The following is a 19602-nucleotide window of genomic DNA, read 5'->3' on the forward strand; positions in this document are numbered from 1 at the left end:
CGGTAGATATTGCTCATGTCTTTATGTATGTAAATTGTCTTGTTCTTTGTGTTTGTATATATGTGTTTCTGCATACTTGGCTGCTGTGTCGCAAGACAAATTTCAGTGTGAACTGACAATAAAGTACTATATCATATCATATCATATCATATACTGTATGCTCTCCTGTGTAACATGTCATAATATGTTGTATTATTAGAGATATATGCTCTCCTGTGTAACATGTCTCATGTTGTGTTATTAGAGAGATATGCTCTCCTGTGTAACATGTCTCATGTTGTGTTATTCCCTGCATATGGAGGAATGAAGCTGAAAAGTCGGTCACAGAGTTTTTGTCATCATAGCTTAGTTTTCATTTAGTTTTCATCAGTGGAAAAAGGTAGTCGACGACATTTCTTTTGTCATAGTTTTAGTTCGCAAAATCAACGCAAAATCAACATGGTTTTCGAGCTTGTGGATCTGCTACTTTTGTGCGACAATAGTACAGCATTCATTTACAAAAAAAAACACACAAAAAGTTATGGAGAATATGGAGAGATGGAGTGGTTTGGTTTCTGCCCCAACAGCAGCAACAACAATATATGACAGACTCCAGCAAAAAGTGCCTCAACTCAATTTTTACAGATTATTCAAGTACAGAATGTAAGCTTTCATATGATGTATCATTCAATGAAATTGGACAATAATTGAAGGAGATATGACCATCTAAACAGATACCCCAAAGTATAGAATTTGCTCCGCAAAGATTCCTGAAATTTTAGCACCTCTGGAATGGGTGTGACAATAGATAGTCCACACAAATAAATTATCGCCCCAATTTTCATGCAAAAATGAAACGAATAAAAATGCCTGACCTGTAGTTCCACTGGTTGGAGTTGTACTGTCGGTAAGCCTCTGGAGACGAGCTGAAGGGGCTGCTTTTGGCCATGGCCATGTACCCCCCTCCTCCTCCTCCTCCTCCTCCGGCCCCCGGTGACGTGGGACCCCCCGTCTCCCCCCGTCCCCCCATGGAGGAGGGGTACCCACCACCGGCGAAGCCCCTCTTGGCCCCCTGGTGGTGGTAGCCGGAATAGTTCATCTGCCCCCCCTGGTGGCCGACGGGGGTGTTGATGTTGTTGTTGTTCTTGCCGCTGTACGAGAAGCTGCAGTCCGCGGGCGGCCTCTGCTGCGTGGCAGCGCCACCGCCCCCACCGCCACCGCCCCCTACGGGCGAGGAGGACGAGGAGAAGCCGGGGGAGTAGTGCCCCCCCCCGCCGTAGGAGGAGGAGGAGGAGGCGGGGTGGGGCGAGCTGGGAGAGCGGGAGAGCGCCAGGGAGCCGGGCGGCGTGGACTTGGCGTGGTACGACGCGGCGGCGGTGGAGGTGGTGGTGGGCGAGGTCTGGGCCGCGGCCAGGCTCCCGTAGCCGTACGACCGGGCCGAGGACGAGGAGGTCGCCCCCTGCTGGTCAGCTCCACCGCTGCAGCCTTTGGGGCTCCGCTTGGAGGAGAAGGCCGGGGACCAGGAGGAGGAGGAGGAGGAGGAGGGGGGGGCGGGGGCCGGGCTGGACGGATCGTAGCCCCCGCAGCCCCCGCCCCCACCCGGGGTGTTGGTGGTGGCGGTGGGGGGCGGAGCTTTGCTGCCGCGGGACGAGGAGGAGATGTCCAGGAGGTCGGAGGAGTCGTCGGAGTCCAGGAGCGAGCGGAAGTACCCGGCGAACAGGCCCTGTGAGTCCTCACCCCCCCCTCCCCCTCCCCTGCCTCCCCCTCCCCCCCCGGGGCTGCCGTACGCCCCTCCTCCTCCTCCCCCCCGGGAGGGGAACCCCCCCCTGGGCGACCCGCAGGCCTGATAGCCCCCGAGAACCTTCTCCAAGCCCCCCCCCTCCTCTCCCCAACAGCCGCCGCCACCCGCCCCACCCCCGTTGGCCCAGTCCTGCCCCGCGGCGCACGCGCCCCCCGCGCACGCCAACGCCGCCTCGCCCTTCAGGGCGCCGTTCTTCCTCGGGCGCCTCTTCCTGACCGCCTTGACCATCACACCGCCCCCCTCCTCGCTGCCCCCTCCCACCACCCCGCCTCCCCGACCCACCCCGCCCTTCCCCCCCCTCTTCCCCCGGGGGGATAAGCCGGTCTCCGAGTGTGGGCTGAGTTTGCGCTTCTTGCCGATGGACTCGAAGAAGTCGCTGAAGGTGCTGTTGTTGGCGGCCGCCTGCGCGGCTCCGCCCCCTCCCGCCACGCCCCCCGCGCCGCCCCCTCCCCTCCCCGCGGCCCCTCCCCGGCTCCCCGCCCCTGCCCTCCCCCCTCCGCGGCGCCTGAACCCGGTGAGCCGGTGCAGCAGGGCGGAGATGCCCGGGTTCTCCGACGGCGTGTTGAAGCTCTCGGGCTCGCTGGGCGTCCAGCAGCGGGGGGGCGACAGGCGGCCCGTGGCGGGCGGCTGGCGGTTGAGGAAGGCCAGCTTGGAGAGCACGTCTCCGTACTCGCTGCGCACGTCGTCCGTGTCGTTGACGTAGGACGGCAGCGGAGACGGCAGCTTGGTGAGACGCCGCCGACGGGGCTTCTTGGCCGAGGGGTCGGCGGCCGCGTTCAGCACCATGTTGAGCTGGAGGAGGAAAGACAATATCACCATGTAGTCCAGTAATAATGTAATTTGACCTCAAACTAATTGCAAAAAAAACAAACTCAGCTGATTTTGTATCTTACATTATGTCCTGAATAACATACAAAAAGTTGCCTGAAATTGTCTGAGGGGAAAGTGTTGGAAATGGCCTGTACAGTATGGCCACCATAGACATCCTATATAAGGCAAATCATTTCAAAATATCCTTTTGCTTTAAGTAGCATGTGACATGTCAAACTAGGGTGTTTTCATGATGCTGTGAGTCCATTCCAAGCATTAGTTTTGCATAAAAACACTCCTTGGGCTAATAACGGCCATAGCCGTCATCACAAATGTGATGAGGTCAGCACATTTGGTCAGTGGCTATGGCCGTTATTAGCCCAAGGAGTGACAATTTCAGGCAACTTTTTGTATGTTATTCAGGACAGTTGAATTGAAGGACTAATGTAAGATACAAAATCAGCTGAGTTTGGTTTTTTGCAATTAGTTGGAGGTTGACCCCTTTTTTCCCATATAATGCCTGTACTATGTGTGACCAGGTTTGACTGAGAGCCTGCCATCGTGCAAACTCCAGCGTTTCACCAGAGGAGAAAACGTTTATTTTTTATGAGTTAAAGGAGAATTCCATGCTAGAATGCTTTCTTGTCTTTCTTACCTTTCTTTGTAGTTCTTACGTCCCCACCAAAGAGGTCCAGGTGTTTTTTTGTGCAAAAACTCCTTATTGGCTATTTCCCCTGCCATAAGCCCTCAATGAATTGCATTGCATTGAATGGGGCTATGGGGTGTTGTGCTAATTCGCTTATTTCCATCGAAAGAAGTAGTAAAGTGTGCCGCTTGGGATATTATTTACATTATGAAGAGAGGATATATACTTCCATTGAGCGATGGAAATAAGCAAATTAGCACAACACCCCATAGCCCCATTCAATTCCCATTCAAATCAATGCAATTCATTTAGGGCTTATGGTAGGGGAAATAGCCAATAAGGAGCTTTTGCACAAAATAACACCTGGACCTCTTTGGTGGGGACGTAACAACTACAAAGAAAGGTAAGAAAGCCTTTTAGTATGGAATTCTCCTTTAATAGGACAGGCAGACTCTTCACATACTAGAGCATGTCTGAAATAAGTGTCAGAGCTGAATATGATGTATGATGTAAATATGAAATAAATGCTTAAACATGTAGCCAGGTGTAATGTTAGAGACCACACACCACCGAAGTGAACCTTTCAGGCTTGTTTTCTCACCTTACAAGACAAGACATTATACTCTATATAAGCCATATCTCCAAAAAACTGGTGGGTCAAACTGAACAACCAATATGTCAATTTGAAGCTATGAAAATTCCAAAAAAATCCAATGTCAGTCCCTCAGTCAAATGTGGTTTTCAGGCAGTTATAATCACCATACACGATCACAGGATGTTTTTTCATGCGCAAAAAAAGCATACTGTATATATAAATATATATACGGTATCTCCCTCACCCCTGCGTTGAGCGTCTCTCCGGGCAGCCCCCCCGGCGCCATCAGCGGCTGTTTGGGCGGCCGGCCCCTCCTCCTCTTCAGGATGACGGGCAGCTCTCCCGGCGGGAACATGACCATGACGCTCTTCCCGTTGTTCTTGAGGCGGAGCAGCGCCGTGGGCTCGCGGGCCTTCGCCGCCCCCTTCCCCCCCTCCCCCGAGCCCCCCTCCGCTCCTCCGAACCCTCCCCCCCCCACGCCGCCCCCCATCACCACGGCCACGCCCCCCTTCTTCTCAAAGCCGCCGATGGCAACCCTCTTCTTCTTCTCCGCCGCCCCGGTGGTGGCGAAGAGGTGGTGCGGCGTGGTCTCCATGTTGGAGATCTTGTAGCTCTTCTGGCGCCGGCTGAGGTTGACTGGGATGCGCGCCACCTTCACCACGATCCTCCTCACCTGGGACGGGAAGGAAGGACGGTTAAAAATGGACATAATGAACGAAAGATCAATGGATGGACATTATTGAGGAACTGTATTCTATGGAAAAACTAACATTCATACTGACACTACAAGAGGATAAATTATATAAAAAGTGGGAAAAGTGGGATCTCTTCTCTCAGCCTATAGCGATATTGCAATAGGATTTCATTGAATGTTTGTTGTAATATGAAAAATGCAGCCTTTTTTCTTTTACTTTTTGTCCTTTTCTTTTCTTTTTCTTTCCCTTATTGTCTTGTTAGTTGAGTTCTTTTGTTTGTATGTTCTTCCTTCAATAAAAATTAAGTGAAAAAAAATTAATGATGTTCCCCTCCTACTCCGCACACCAACCCCACTCCTTATACTTCCGTCTATCTTTCTCTCTTTTCTACTTCTCATATCTCTCTTCTCTTCTCTTCTCTTATCTGTCTGCAGCCCTAAAGTCACAACTGCTGCAACAACTGAACATTTGTTCAAAGATTGTTGGACAACAACTTCAGAAACTTTATACATCCACATATGATAACAGCATCCTAAGGTTAGCAAGGAATATCACCTCTAATACTAAGCATGTGTTGTATGGAGAATATAGGTTGCTACCTTCAGGAAGGAGATATGGTGTACCAGCATACAATAAGGTCAGACTAAAGAGGTCCTTTGTCTACCAGTCGACCTTGAGGCTTAATCAGGAGATGTAGTAGCCACAGGATAATCTAAGCGGTGGATATTGCTCATGTCTTTATGTATGTAAATTGTCTTGTTCTTTGTGTTTGTATATATGTGTTTCTGCATACTTGGCTGCTGTGTCGCAAGACAAATTTCAGTGTGAACTGACAATAAAGTACTGTATCATATCATATCATATCATATGCTCATGAAATCCTTGCTGGCTATTACTACTATTTATTCTATTTAAAATATTTAAAAAAAGGTATACAGTGAAAGAAAAAGGTGTCAAAGTTGGGAGGGTGGGGGGGTTGCTATTCGTCTTGTCTTTCATTTTGTTTTGTTTAGTCTTGTTTCAGTTTCAGTTTTGTGACCAACTCAAACCAACTCAAAAACAGTTCTGTCCATGTAGTATCAGAACTGTCCTGTTTACTGTCTGTTCTCGGTCTATGTATTTGTATGTAAAAATAGAAAAAGAAGCATAACATATGTACTGCATTTTTTCCTGTCCATACCCCTCTTATATGCTTAATAAAAACTTTAAAACTTTAAAAATGGACATAAGCCTAAATACATACAGTAAAGGTGGTTGCACACTGCAGGACGCGTTTTTCAGGAAAACAGATGGAGAAACGCTGCTAAAAATGCGAAAAACGTTTTGCGGATCTGAAAGTTGTAGGGCCGGCTATCACTATCGGTCAGCCTGTCACCAACAGAGCTGGGATACCCGACCGAAACCCGACACCACCAACACCCCTCTAGACAGTAGACAGTAGAAACTATCACTATCTGTCAGCCTGTCACCAACATAGAGCTGGGATACCCGACCGAAACCCGACACCACCAACACCCCTCTAGACAGTAGACAGTAGTAGGCTATCACTATAGCTGTCAGCCTGTCACCAACACCCCTCTAGACAGTAGACAGTAATAGGCTATCACTATCAGTCAGCATGTCAACAACACCCCACTAGACAGTAGACAGTAGTAGGCTATCACTAGCTGTCAGCCTGTCACCAACACCCCTCTAGACACTAGTAGGCTATCACTAGCTGTCAGCCTGTCACCATCACCCCACTAGACAGTAGACAGTAGTAGACTATCACTATCTGTCAGCCTGTCACCATCACCCCACTAGACAGTAGACAGTAGTAACTATCACTAGCTGTCAGCCTGTCACCAACACCCCTCTAGACAGTAGACAGTAGTAGACTATCACTATCTGTCAGCCTGTCACCAACACCCCACTAGACAGTAGACAGTAGTAGACTATCACTAGCTGTCAGCCTGTCACCAACACCCCACTAGACAGTAGACAGTAGTAGACTATCACTAGCTGTCAGCCTGTCACCAACACCCCACTAGACAGTAGACAGTAGTAGACTATCACTAGCTGTCAGCCTGTCACCAACACCCCTCTAGACAGTAGACAGTAGTAGGCTATCACTATCAGTCAGCCTGTCACCAACACCCCACTAGACAGTAGACAGTAGTAGGCTATCACTATCTTTCAGCATGTCACCATCACCCCACTAGACAGTAGACAGTAGTAGGCTATCACTATCTTTCAGCATGTCACCATCACCCCACTAGACAGTAGTAGGCTATCACTAGCTGTCAGCCTGTCACCATCACCCCACTAGACAGTAGACAGTAGTAGGCTATCACTAGCTGTCAGCCTGTCACCATCACCCCACTAGACAGTAGACAGTAGTAGACTATCACTAGCTGTCAGCCTGTCACCAACACCCCACTAGACAGTAGACAGTAGTAGACTATCACTAGCTGTCAGCCTGTCACCAACACCGGCCACTAGACACTAGTAGGCTATCACTAGCTGTCAGCCTGTCACCATCACCCCACTAGACAGTAGACAGTAGTAGACTATCACTAGCTGTCAGCCTGTCACCATCACCCCACTAGACAGTAGACAGTAGTAGACTATCACTAGCTGTCAGCCTGTCACCATCACCCCACTAGACAGTAGACAGTAGTAGACTATCACTAGCTGTCAGCCTGTCACCATCACCCCACTAGACAGTAGACAGTAGTAGGCTATCACTAGCTGTCAGCCTGTCACCATCACCCCACTAGACAGTAGACAGTAGTAGACTATCACTAGCTGTCAGCCTGTCACCATCACCCCACTAGACAGTAGACAGTAGTAGACTATCACTAGCTGTCAGCCTGTCACCATCACCCCACTAGACAGTAGACAGTAGTAGACTATCACTAGCTGTCAGCCTGTCACCATCACCCCACTAGACAGTAGACAGTAGTAGGCTATCACTAGCTGTCAGCCTGTCACCATCACCCCACTAGACAGTAGACAGTAGTAGACTATCACTAGCTGTCAGCCTGTCACCATCACCCCACTAGACAGTAGACAGTAGTAGGCTATCACTAGCTGTCAGCCTGTCACCATCACCCCACTAGACAGTAGACAGTAGTAGACTATCACTAGCTGTCAGCCTGTCACCATCACCCCACTAGACAGTAGACAGTAGTAGACTATCACTAGCTGTCAGCATGTCACCATCACCCCACTAGACACTAGTAGGCTATCACTAGCTGTCAGCCTGTCACCATCACCCCACTAGACACTAGTAGGCTATCACTAGCTGTCAGCATGTCACCAACACCCCACTAGACCCCACTAGACATGGAAGTATGCAAACGTGATTGACCTGTCGTTAAAAATGCCTTCATTCCTAATGCCATTAAGGCACTAAATGATACCATGTCTCGTTAGATCAGTATTTAATGTCCTGCTTTTTGCCATGAAGATAATTGTGTGTAAAAGTGTTGTTGCTGTTTTGTTGTTACTGTTGTTTATGAGAACAAAAGACAAATGTCCACATTGTGGACATTAAATGAAACTAACTAAAGTGAGGTTGATTTTTTTTTTTTTTACGTCCTCTGAAATTCGCTCCGATATTTGATTTTCTTTTATCTACTTAATTTTACTATAAATGAAATGTTTACTACTTTCATTCCAGTATAATTGTTTTCCAGAATCTGAAACAACATATTTTGTGTCACATTTTCTTCATTTCTTTTTTACTATGATAAGAAATATTGTGCAATCAGGCGCGGAGCTAAACTCTCAGCGCTGAGGGGGCGAAGGCAAGCACTCTCGAGGGAGACCGTCTGACGAAGTAATTAAATTAAATGCACGACTGTAAAATAGCTGATATCTTTATTATCATAAAACACAAATAGACACTTTTTGAGCCAAACAAGCTGCAAGACACGCACACATAAAAAATGGCCGTGGCTCAGCGGTCCAGACACCCTGGCTGGTAGCCCGAGTCTGGCAGTGTGCCGCGGGGTCGACCCCCTGATCCGTTCTTTACTGCATGTCATCCCCACATCTCTCTCTCCCCATTCCCTGTCAGCCTACTGTCTATCCCTCCATAAAAATATAAAAATAGGGGAAAGGAACTGGTTGGAATAACGTGTTCCTTCCACGCGCTACGTCCAACCAGGGAAACTCCCCCCTGGGAGGTGTAAAGGAGCAACTTGGACACTCAGGCATGAAGGAAGCATGAGTTCAAGTCCGTTGCTCTCCCCTTGTCCCCCATATATGGGGACTAGGTTGGTGGAGGGTGTTAGATCATTGACACAGGGGTGAAAAACGGGTTACAAAATCGTGGGATAAAAAAAATATATATATAAATAAGGTGAAAGCCACAAACTGTTACTTAAAAAAACACCAAGAGAGGGGTTCCCTGACCAGAATGGGTTAAGTATAGACTCCACAGTCCACAGGGGGAATGCCGTAAGTTGGTAGTTAATCCATTACTAACTCTACTCTGCCGTGTTAAGTGTTTGTGTCTGTTACTGTCTCTGCTTCTGTTACTGTCTCTGCTTCTGTTACTGTCTCTGCTTCTGTTACCGTCTCTGCTTCTGTTACCGTTTCTGCTTCTGTTACCGCCCAAAATGGGTTAAACGTCATCAAACGGTGGTTCCGTGGCTCGGGTCGTGATAAAAAAAAGAGTTGGAAAAACACTACGGTATCATCCCAAGGCCCGTTCTAAAAGCTACAGTATAAGTACACAGCGCTACAGCGACCGTGGGTAGCGACAGACGCAGCTGCACATAACTCGATAAAAAATAAGCTCATATCGAATCTGGGGATATAATGAAATCTAATTCTGCATCCATTTCACCATGTTTTATAGCGTTAACCCATTTAGAGCCAAGGACGCACGCGCCCGTGTCGCCTTGTAGCTTCTAACCAACTTTAACCATTATTCTAGACTTTATGTAGCTATTGAAAAATAGCAGATCTCAAAGCATGCAGCCACATTGTAGCAGATCTACAAGCTCCAGAAGCCGTGCTTCACATCACGTTTTGAGCTTGCAGATCTGCTACTTTTCGTGTGACGCTGTACTATGATCAAGTATATAGGACGTTAAAGGATAACTTCAGTTTCATGTAGGTTTCAAGGTTCATGTTTTAGGTTGTTATTAGAGAAAGTTAAAGATGAGTGTTCATTTGCTGCTTTCTTTTGTTTTAGGGATTTAGCTGTTTTTGACGAGGCGGGGGCATTCGAGCATGGGGCTAAATATGTATTTTTGTACAAAATATTATGGCGATTTCTCAGAAATTACATCTGGCAACAAAAGATCACGGCATCTACTGAATGTGTCAAACTGACATATTGAGCCTATGACACAAAGGTATCCCCCCCAGTAGGCCTCCTTCACATTCAGTAGATCCTGTGATCTTTTGTGGCCAGATGTAATTTCCTGGGATTTATTAGGACTATAGTAAATAATAAAAAAATAAATCACCATAAAATGTTGTAAAAAAATACATATTTAACCCCATGCTCGAATGCCCCCACCCCCCTGTCAAAAACAGCTAAAATCCCTAAAACGAAAGAAAGCAGCAAATGAAAAAAAATTAAGACTCATCTTTTAGTTTCTCTAATAACAACCTAAAACATGAACCTTGGTTGAAAAAAACTAAAGTTGTCCTTTGTTTGTCCTGTAGGAAGAACACGGAGTTAAGAGGTTTCTGCCCCTTTCTGACGACATGGCGTAATAAGAACTCACCCCGACGTAGCGGCGTTTGGCGGGGGGTCCGGAGAGCTCCGCTCCACCCGGACGCTCCTCCCTCTTGGCGCCAACGGGCCGGTGGTGCATCGTGGCGCCGCCGGCGTTGGCGTTGGCGGGACCGTGGGCGAAGGAGGAGGAGGCGTTGGCGGTGGGCCTCGGCCCGGTCCGATGGTGCGGGACGGGGTTGGGGTGGAGGTGTTGTGGCCGGTGGTGCTGGGAGGACTGGTGGAGGTGTGGTGGTGGTGGTGGGGGTGGTGGTGCGGTGCTGTTTCTAGGACCGGCGCCTCCTCCTCCTCCTCTGGGCTGTGTAGATCTGGGCCCGGCTGAGGCGCTGCTGGGTCTGGACCTGGACCTGGGGCCCGGTTTAGGGACAGGGACCGGTGGTTTGGGACAGAGTTTAGACCCAGAGGAGGGGGGCTTGTTGTTGTTCCGGGATCGGGACACGCTTTTAGGAGCAGGTTTAGGAGGACGAGGAGGAGGAGGAGGGGGAGGGGGAGGAGGGGGAGGAGGGGCCGAGGGGGGGAGCTGAGCGGGACAAGTAGGAGGAGGAGCCGTGGGGAGGAGGAGGAGGGGCTTATCCTTATCCTCCTTCAAGACGACCTTCTCTTCTTCTTTCAGCCTCCACACCTTCTCCTCCACGCCCCTCACCACCATCACCTCCTCCTCCTCCTCCTGCTCCTGCTCCTCGTGACCCCCCCCTCCGCCGCTGCCCCCCCTCCTCCTGGAGGAAGGGGAGGAGTCCTCCGCGGCCGTGCTGCGGCGGGTTAGGCGTGACGACTTGCGGAGGTGGCAGGGGAAGCGAGGCCGCCCGGAGCTGCGGAGCGCGTACTTCCTCTCCGACGCCTCGACCACGGGGGGAGGAGGAGGGGGGCTCGGGTCGACAGCGGGCGCCACGGCGGGGGGAGGGGGGGGTTGGCGGCTCGAGGGAACGTTGACCGTCGTCGTCGTCTCGGCGGTGAGGACGGGCGCCGTTGTCGGCGGGTTCTCCGCGGCCGAATCGCCGGAGGGGGCGGGGGGGCCGTCGGGGGGGAGGGGGAGGGTGGGGGGCGCGGGCGAGGCTGTGAGTCGCGGCGGGGGCGGGGCCTCCTCCTCCTCCTCCCCCTCCTCGGGCGACAGAGTTCTGGGTGGCGTTGTCATCGAGGCGCCCGGCACGCCGTTCTTGTCCTTGTTGTTATTGTTGTTGTTAGCGGCGGTCACGCACTGCTTAGTGCCGCCGGCTAGCTCCATGTGCGACTGCGTGCCTTGTCTGAGCGTTTCTCCCCCGGGGGGGAGGAGGGTGAGGGGGGGTGTGGTGGTCGTTGGGGCAGCGCTGGCGTGGGCCTGCTGCCTCCGGCGCCGCGTGGCGCCTTGCCCCCCCGACACCACCAACGCCAGCGGTCTCCTGTGCAGGTGGAGCCCGTTGGCCAGGGTGGGCGGAGAGGAGGGGGAGGAGGAGGAGGCGGAGCCGGGGATTTGGGGAGCGAGGGTCAGCGGCGCTGGCGCCCCGTCATCGGGACGACGTCCCAGGGGCCCGTTCCCCTCCCCCTCCCCTCCTCGGGGCCCTCGGGGCCCTAGCTCCTCCTCCTCCCCTAGCTCCTCCTCCTCGGCCCAGAGCTCGGGCGGTGGCGGCGCCTCCAAACCTTCACCGCCCTCCTCCGCCAGAGGCCCGCCACCGCAGCCCGCCCCCCCGGACCCCCCTCCTCCTCCTCTGCCCGAATCCAGCCGCCCCGCCCCCGGCGAGCTGCTCATCCAACGGGTTCTCTCGCCAACGACAACGGCGGCGAACGATGATGTCACGAATCGGGGAGGTTTTTCTCTTGGGTTGTTGTTTTTCTCCCGCTGCGTCGCTTCTTAACGTAAGAAGAACACTTATTTTGGGTCAACGAAGAACACTTCTTTTGGGTCAGCGGCGCCACCTACAGCCCAGGAACAAACAAACAAACACAGAGAAAAGAAACAGAGAAATCTATTACGGGAGGTACGTATATTACCTTTTTGAAACAGCCACTCTTTGACAGTTTGAGAAACGTAATGGTAGGTTCACCTATAGAAAACAATCAAGTACTGTAATACCACCCGTAACCAAAATGTTAAAATATTGATCCTTAGGTATAAGTGACGGACCCGGGCCAATGATATAAACATGATCAGCAACGGCAAACTGATCAATTAACTGTGGCAACCCCCCCCCCCCCCTCCCCTCCCCCCCATGCACACCGCGCGACACGCAACCAGCAGAACCACAACGTCACACACACACACACACACACACAGTCACACACAGTCACACACACACACCACTCATTTACCATTCATGTCCTCTTCCGCGTGTTCACCTTCAATCGGAGCAGTGCGGGCGGAGCGGTGCGGTTCTGGTACTGGGAGGGAGGGAGCAAAGCTATAGGCAGGCCGGGAAGCACCAAGTTATAGTCCAGATCTCTGGTTCTGATTGAGCCTCTCTCTCTCTCTGTCTCTCTGTCTGGCTGACTGGCTTCTGGTTCTGATTCTGGGCTTGATCAGCCTCTCTCTCTCTGTCTGTCTCTGTCTGGCTGACTGGCTGAGTTCTGCAGGGGCTTCACTGGGTCATCAATACTGCAGAGGAGAAGAACTCACACACACTTCTCTATCCTCTCTCTCTCTCTCTCTCTCTCTCTCTATAGTCTGCTCATCACCGCACATGGTTACTGGAGGGGAGAGAGACACAGAGAGAGAATGGGAGAGGGAGAGAGAGAGAGAGAGAGAGAGAGAGAGGGGAGGATGGAGTGGAAAGACAAGGAGAGAGAAAGAGAGATTAGTGGAGATGTCAGGACATCCATCAGAACCAGAGAGGGAGAGAGAGAGAGAGAGAGACAGAGAGAGAGAGTTCTGGTGGTTGTTGAGCAGAAAGCCGAGGCGGGCTTCACAGCACCAGCGTCGTGACAATTCATCACACTGTGATTATCCCATTCTGACCCGAGATCAGATTCTAAAACCTGACAGTTTTCTGAAAAAGCTATGTTTCTATGTCAGTCGTTCTCAGTCGATTTTTTAAAAATAGCAGACCTCTACAAGCTCGTAGCGCGCCACTCGGTGGCGCGCTATGAGCTTGTAGATCTGCTATTTTTCAATAGCTAAAGCATAACATGATGCTATAACACCAAAAGGGGTTCCCGTTCAGAATGGGTTATTGTGATGGATGCCGAGAGAGAGAGCCCGGGCCAGAACCATCATGTTTTATATGTCTGGCATCGGCCCGGTTGGATATTTCATTTTTTGATGTGGTTCTTTTAACCCATTCTGACCTGAGATCAGATTATTAAAAATAATGTCTTCGACAACATAAACTATAGTAGTGGATGAGTATATGCATGGTCTACAAACGCAAGTTGTGCTGATTTCGTCGACTATAGATCACCGAAGTCCTGACGTAACTCGCTCATCCCGACGATTCCCCTCCTGGTTCGCGGAAGTAATTTCTCTATGGAGAACAACATGGGGTGATCTTAATATCGTCTACTATAAGCGTTGTGGTCCAAAAATAAACAAGCTGTCTCGGCGTTATTGTCAGGGAGGTGTCTCTGTATCGTTTGCGACAGTCAGTCACTCATATATGATACAGTCTGCTTCTAGCGAAAATCTAACTAATTCAGCAGCAGTAACATTAGCGTTTTCTCTCAGTCAGTTGATTCTTCATATCCATATGAGTGAAGCGGCCGGGGTGACATGTTTATTTTTCAAACACAGTTGCTATATGAGGCGATCTAAAATCGCCTCAATGGGGATTTCAATGCAACTAAACAAATACATGAACCTGGGGACTGACGCCCTCTACTGAAAGTGACGTCAGACTTCGGTGCTCTATTGATAGATAGATAGAGTTTTTATTAAAGTGTCCTACATCATAAGATGCCCAGCCTGCACGGGCTTACAAGACACTCACAAAATTGCACATACTGTATATAATAATACATTATACACAAAAAGACAGTTACTCATGGATACATCGTTCTCCAACGTAACTGCCATGTAACTATAACTGTAGGAGGACACCATTTTCGTCGACTACCTTTTTTCACTGACAAAATCTAAAAGAAATGAAATTATGACTAAAAATACTACGAAAACGAAATGGAATTTGATTTCATTAACCCATTTTGACCTGAGTTCAGATTCTATATCCTGACGGTTTTTTGAAAAAGCCATGTTTCTATGTCAGTCGTTATTCGATTTTTCTAAAATAGCAGATTCAGATTCAGATACCTTTATTTGCCATTGTGTAAAACACATAGGAATTTGCTTTGACATTTGACATGTGTGCATTTCTTATTCTTTTTTCACATATAACGAATATAGACCTATACAAGCTCGTAGCGCGCCACTCGGTGGCTTTGATGTTGAGGTTTGTTGAGGTTTTGTTGAGGTTTTGTTGAGGTTTGATGAGTTTTTATGACTAAAACTAAAAGAATGTTGCTGTCGAAATCAACTCTACACCACGGAACAGAATGGAATAGAACACCTTTATTATTTATATATATACTTGGGGAAAGATCTTTTTGATCCTAAAAGACAAAAAAAAACGCTCAAACAAATCGATTGTGAATTTAATATCTTTTGACAAGTATTATAATACGCATCGTAACGGTGCTCGTACAAAGAAATGTCAACGCGGGAAAAAAGACGAAGTTAAGAAATGGATCAAAACGTTGACGCGAGGCGTCAGATCTGGTTTGATGACTCTCTCCCTCGTGTGACAGGAACGCCGTCCCCAACGTCAATATCTGAGAGTGTCATTTACATATTATGCTGTAATCCATTAACCCATTCAGGACGGGGGAACCTCTTTTGGTTTGTTTTTTTTAAGCATTATGTTGTACTTTAGCTATTGAAAAAAAATAGCAGATCTACAAGCTCATAGCGCGGCACCGAGTGCCGCGCTACGAGCTTGTAGGTCTGCTATTTTTTGGAAAGAAATCGTGAAAACGTGTCGCAAATGTTTGAATATATATATTCTTTCAGAGCGAACGTTTTTAACTCAAATAGTTGGTTCTGTATTCTCAGATGGGGGGGGGGGGGGCCGTAACTTTTGGGATTCCTTGACATGAAACACTTTGGGAACCACTGACATATAGAAACAGGTTTTTCGTTAAATACTGTAAACTGTCATGATTTATAGATAGAAGACATTTGTATATAGAATCTGTTCTGGGTGTCCTCAATGGGTTAAATATAACAGCGCAATCATTACACCACAGGTGTAACGATCGTGTTCTTTCATTTCAGTTCAAACTGAGGAGGAGGAGGAGGAGGTGTGAGTTTGGCACGCCGTATACCGTCTTCATTACCCTGCATATTTAATGGTATTAGACCAGCGCTTCTCAACCTGTGGTCCTTGAGGGGGTTCCAGGAGGTCCCCACGCAGCTAAATGATGCAGAGTTGGTAACCAAATGGACCCCTTATTACATCTTTAACTCTTGAGAGCGTAAAAATGATTAACCCGTTTAGGCCTGACATCGACATTTAAAAAAATGTCTTCTAAGTTTTCTGTTTCTGTATCAGTGGTGCTCAATATTTCATGTCAAGGACCCCAAAAAATGTATGTATTTGCCCGCTGCCCCCCCCCATCTGAAAATATGTAGTTCCAGGGACCTCCAGAAGAAAAGATTTGAGTTAAAACGTTCACTCTGAGTCTGTAATAATATATATATTCAAAGATTTGAGGCACATTTTCACGATTTTTCAAAAATAGCAGCTCGTAGCGCGGCACCGAGTGCCGCGCTACGAGCTTGCATTGTAGGTCTGCTTTAGCTATTTTTCAAGAGCTAAAGCATAACGTAATGTTTAAAAACACCAAAAAGGGTTCCGGCCCAGAATGGGTTAACTCTTGAGAGCATGAAATGATTAAATGAATGTGTTGAACGGACTCCGTGCGCACATAATAACTCTCCCTACTTCAGGGTCCCTTCCCTACTTCACAGGTTGTTACTGATGATACTAATTAAGAAACTGCAGACTCACTCCCGGTCTTCCACCTTAGTGACTCTTCAGACTCCATCATGGCCCGTAGGCCGTAGCACTTATACCCTACCCCCTTAGATTAACCTCGCCGCCTCACCAGGCTTTCCACCACCTCGGAGGAAAGCCTGGTCTCTGTTTCAAAAGTCTGTATGATCCTGTCGGGAGCGGATGATATCGTTACGTCATGTTGTAGTATTGTTTTGTAGTCGACAGGCAGGAACGACAGGCGGCGACTTCCTTTTCCCTCAAACTGATTTTTCTCAATAAAAGCTTTCGTAGCCTGTAGCTTTTATTGAGAATAATCAGGTTCGGCAGCAAAGCCTAAACACTACTAGTAGCGTATTCTATTCTAATACACGCACACGCACACACACACACACACACGCGCACACACTCTCTCTCTGCCAAAAAGCTGTGTATATATCTGAGAGCAAAGGATGTGTGAATCATCACAATCATTACTGTCTCTACTGTATGTGGATTATGTGGTCGTGACTCGTCGCTGACATTCTGCCCCTGATCGTGAATCGTGAATTGAAGTCGTGATTCGTTTCCTTAACCCGTTTTGAACCGAGGAAGATTCTAAAAATAAATAAAATAAAGTCTTCTAAATCCTAACAGTTTTCTGGAAAAACATGTTTTCTATGTCAGCGGTGCTCAACCTTTTTTCCTTGTCAAGGACCGCCATCTGAAAATATGTAGTTCTCCAGGGAGGGACCTCCCAGAAGCAAAGATTTGAGTAAAAAAAAACGTTCGCTCTGAAAGAATATTCATTCGAAGATTTGTGCCGCATTTTCACAATTAAAATAAAATACAACCTATGAGCTTGTAGATCTGCTATTTTTCAATAGCTAAAGTATAACATCATACTTAGTTAAAACACCAAAAGGGTGTTCCGGTACAGAATGGATTAACCCATTTTGAACGGAGGACGATTCTAAGAAAAATGTCTTCTACATCCTAACAGTTTTCTGGAAAAACATGTTTTCTATGTCAGCAGTGCTCAACCTTTTCCCATGTCAAGGACCCCCAGAATTATCTGTATTTGGCTGCGGACCCCCATCTGAAAATAAGTAGTTCCACAGGGACCCCCCCCCCAGAAGCAAATATTTGAGTAAAAAAACGTTTGCTCTGAAAGAATATTCATTCAAAGATTTGAGCCTGCAGGCACAGTTTCACAATTGTTTTGAAAAATAGCAGATCTACCAGCTCGTAGCTATGAGCTTGTATAGATCTGCTATTTTTCAACAGCTAAAGCATAACACAATGCTTAATACGCCAAAAGGGGTTCCTGCCCAAAAATGGGTAAACTATAGTATAGTGTCCATAAGTATAATTAATATCAGCATACTGTACACCTCTGTTGCTATGCTCACACACTGTTGACATCTTATATCAGGCACAATAATAATAATAATAATAGCTCAGATTTATCATCAATCTTCCTCTTTACTCACTGCCTGAACTACAGTGTATTTATTTCTGACCTTGATACAAGTGGCTGTACTGTATTCACAGTTTATTTGATACAAGTGGCTGTACTGTATTCACAGTTTATTTGATACAAGTGGCTGTACTGTATTCACAGTTTATTTGATACAAGTGGCTGTACTGTATTCACAGTTTATTTGACACAAGTGGCTGTACTGTATTCACAGTTTATTTGATACAAGTGGCTGTACTGTATTCACAGTTTATTTGATACAAGTGGCTGTACTGTATTCACAGTTTATTTGATACAAGTGGCTGTACTGTATTCACAGTTTATTTGATACAAGTGGCTGTACTGTATTCACAGTTAATTTGATACAAGTGGCTGTACTGTATTCACAGTTTATTTGATACAAGTGTCTGTACTGTATTCACAGTTTATTTGATACAAGTGGCTGTACTGTATTCACAGTTTATTTGATACAAGTGGCTGTACTGTATTCACAGTTTATTTGTTGTGTTCGTCGACTAAGCTTTTTCCACTGACGAAAACTAAAATGGAAACTAAATGAAAACTAAGCTATACGGTGACTAAAACGAAGACTAAATATACTGACAATTTCGTCAAAACAAATAAAAACTAGACTAGAATGTTAGGAAGGGACCAGTGGACAAGAGATCCAGTATAAGTCATTTTACAATTAGTTGCATGCTGATGAAATAGCCGATCTACAAGCCCACAATGCGGCGTGCTGTGGCGCGTTGTGGGCTTGTAGATTGTGTAGATTGTGTAGATTGGGTTTGTAGAGGCTAATTAATGTCAATTTGGGGTCCTTGACGTGGAAAAAGTTCTTCCCTTTGTCTTCTATGGAAAATAACTTAAAACCTAAACTAAAAGGAACCAAAAACCCCAAATATATTTATTTAATTCTGTTCTAATTCTAACCCCCCTCCCTGTGGTCTGACTGGTGTGACAACACATTCTGCCTCACGGCCAGCAGGGGGCAGCAGAGAGAGGTCGATGACGACCAACCAGGAGAGTCATGTTTAGAAGAATGGAGAGGTGACAGAAGACTGGAGACGATGATGATGATGTGTGCGTATGCGTGCGTACGTGTGTGCGTGTGTGTGCATGTGTGCGTGTGTGTGTGTGTGTGTGCGTGTGCATGTGTGCGTGTGTGTGTGTGCGTGCACGTGGGGATGATTATATAAACAGAGCCATTGACAGAAGCAGAAGAAAAGACAGAGTCTAACGAGGCTGTGCCAGATGCTTGCACGCGAGCGCACACACACACACACACACACACACACACACACACACACACACACACACACACACACACACACACACACACACACACACAGTGTTGTTGTGCTGTGCGTTCTTCTTCCCACGTTGCACACAAAACTGTCCACGGCCGTCTGATCTCTCTCTCTCTCTCTCTCTCTCCCTCTCACACTCTGTGTCTCTCTCCCCCCTCTCTCTCTCTCTCTCTCTCTCCAACATGTGGCTCTGATTACCAGGGAGGGGGGAGAGAGACACCGAGTGTGAGAGGGAGAGAGAGATGGGAGAGAGTGTGTGTGTGTGTGTGTGTGTGTGTGTGTGTGTGTGGGTGTGAGAGAGAGGGACTGACAGACAGAGATGGAGAGAGTGACAAGATGACAAAGAGAGAGAGAGAGAGAGAGAGAGAGAGAGCGAGAGAGGTCAGCGGGTGCTTGAGAGAGAGACAGAGAGAGGCAGAGAGAGAGAGAGAGAGAGAGAGAGAGAGAGAGAGAGGGGGGGGGGCAGGGGGAGGGGGGGGCGAGGAGGGGGCGAGGAGAACCAGATGAGGAAGATCTGGAGAAAAGGAAGATGGGAGTTGAGACGAGGCTGAGAGGGGAGAGAGAGAGAGACGAGCGAACGGGGCGAGCGAGCGAATCAAAGGAATGGCAGAGCGGG

The 19602-nt window shown here is 48.1% G+C and overlaps 1 protein-coding gene across 1 annotated transcript in view; it reads right to left on the minus strand.

The window, feature by feature from the left end:
• The window catches only part of ahdc1 (AT hook, DNA binding motif, containing 1), a 64235-nt gene that overhangs the window by 9334 nt on the left and 35299 nt on the right, over window positions 1-19602 (minus strand). Inside the window, exons 2-4 of the mRNA XM_080787265.1 lie at window positions 10256-12153; window positions 4076-4504; window positions 855-2569 (exon numbers count right to left, since the gene is read on the minus strand). Of these exons, the coding sequence (XP_080643391.1) occupies window positions 855-2569; window positions 4076-4504; window positions 10256-11986 (3875 nt within the window). The 5' untranslated portion in view covers window positions 11987-12153. The remainder of the gene's footprint in view (window positions 1-854; window positions 2570-4075; window positions 4505-10255; window positions 12154-19602) is intronic.

The sequence above is a fragment of the Protomyctophum bolini genome (genome assembly GCF_963924005.1).
Source record: "Protomyctophum bolini genome assembly, chromosome: 17".
NCBI classification, from domain to species: Eukaryota; Metazoa; Chordata; class Actinopteri; order Myctophiformes; family Myctophidae; genus Protomyctophum; species Protomyctophum bolini.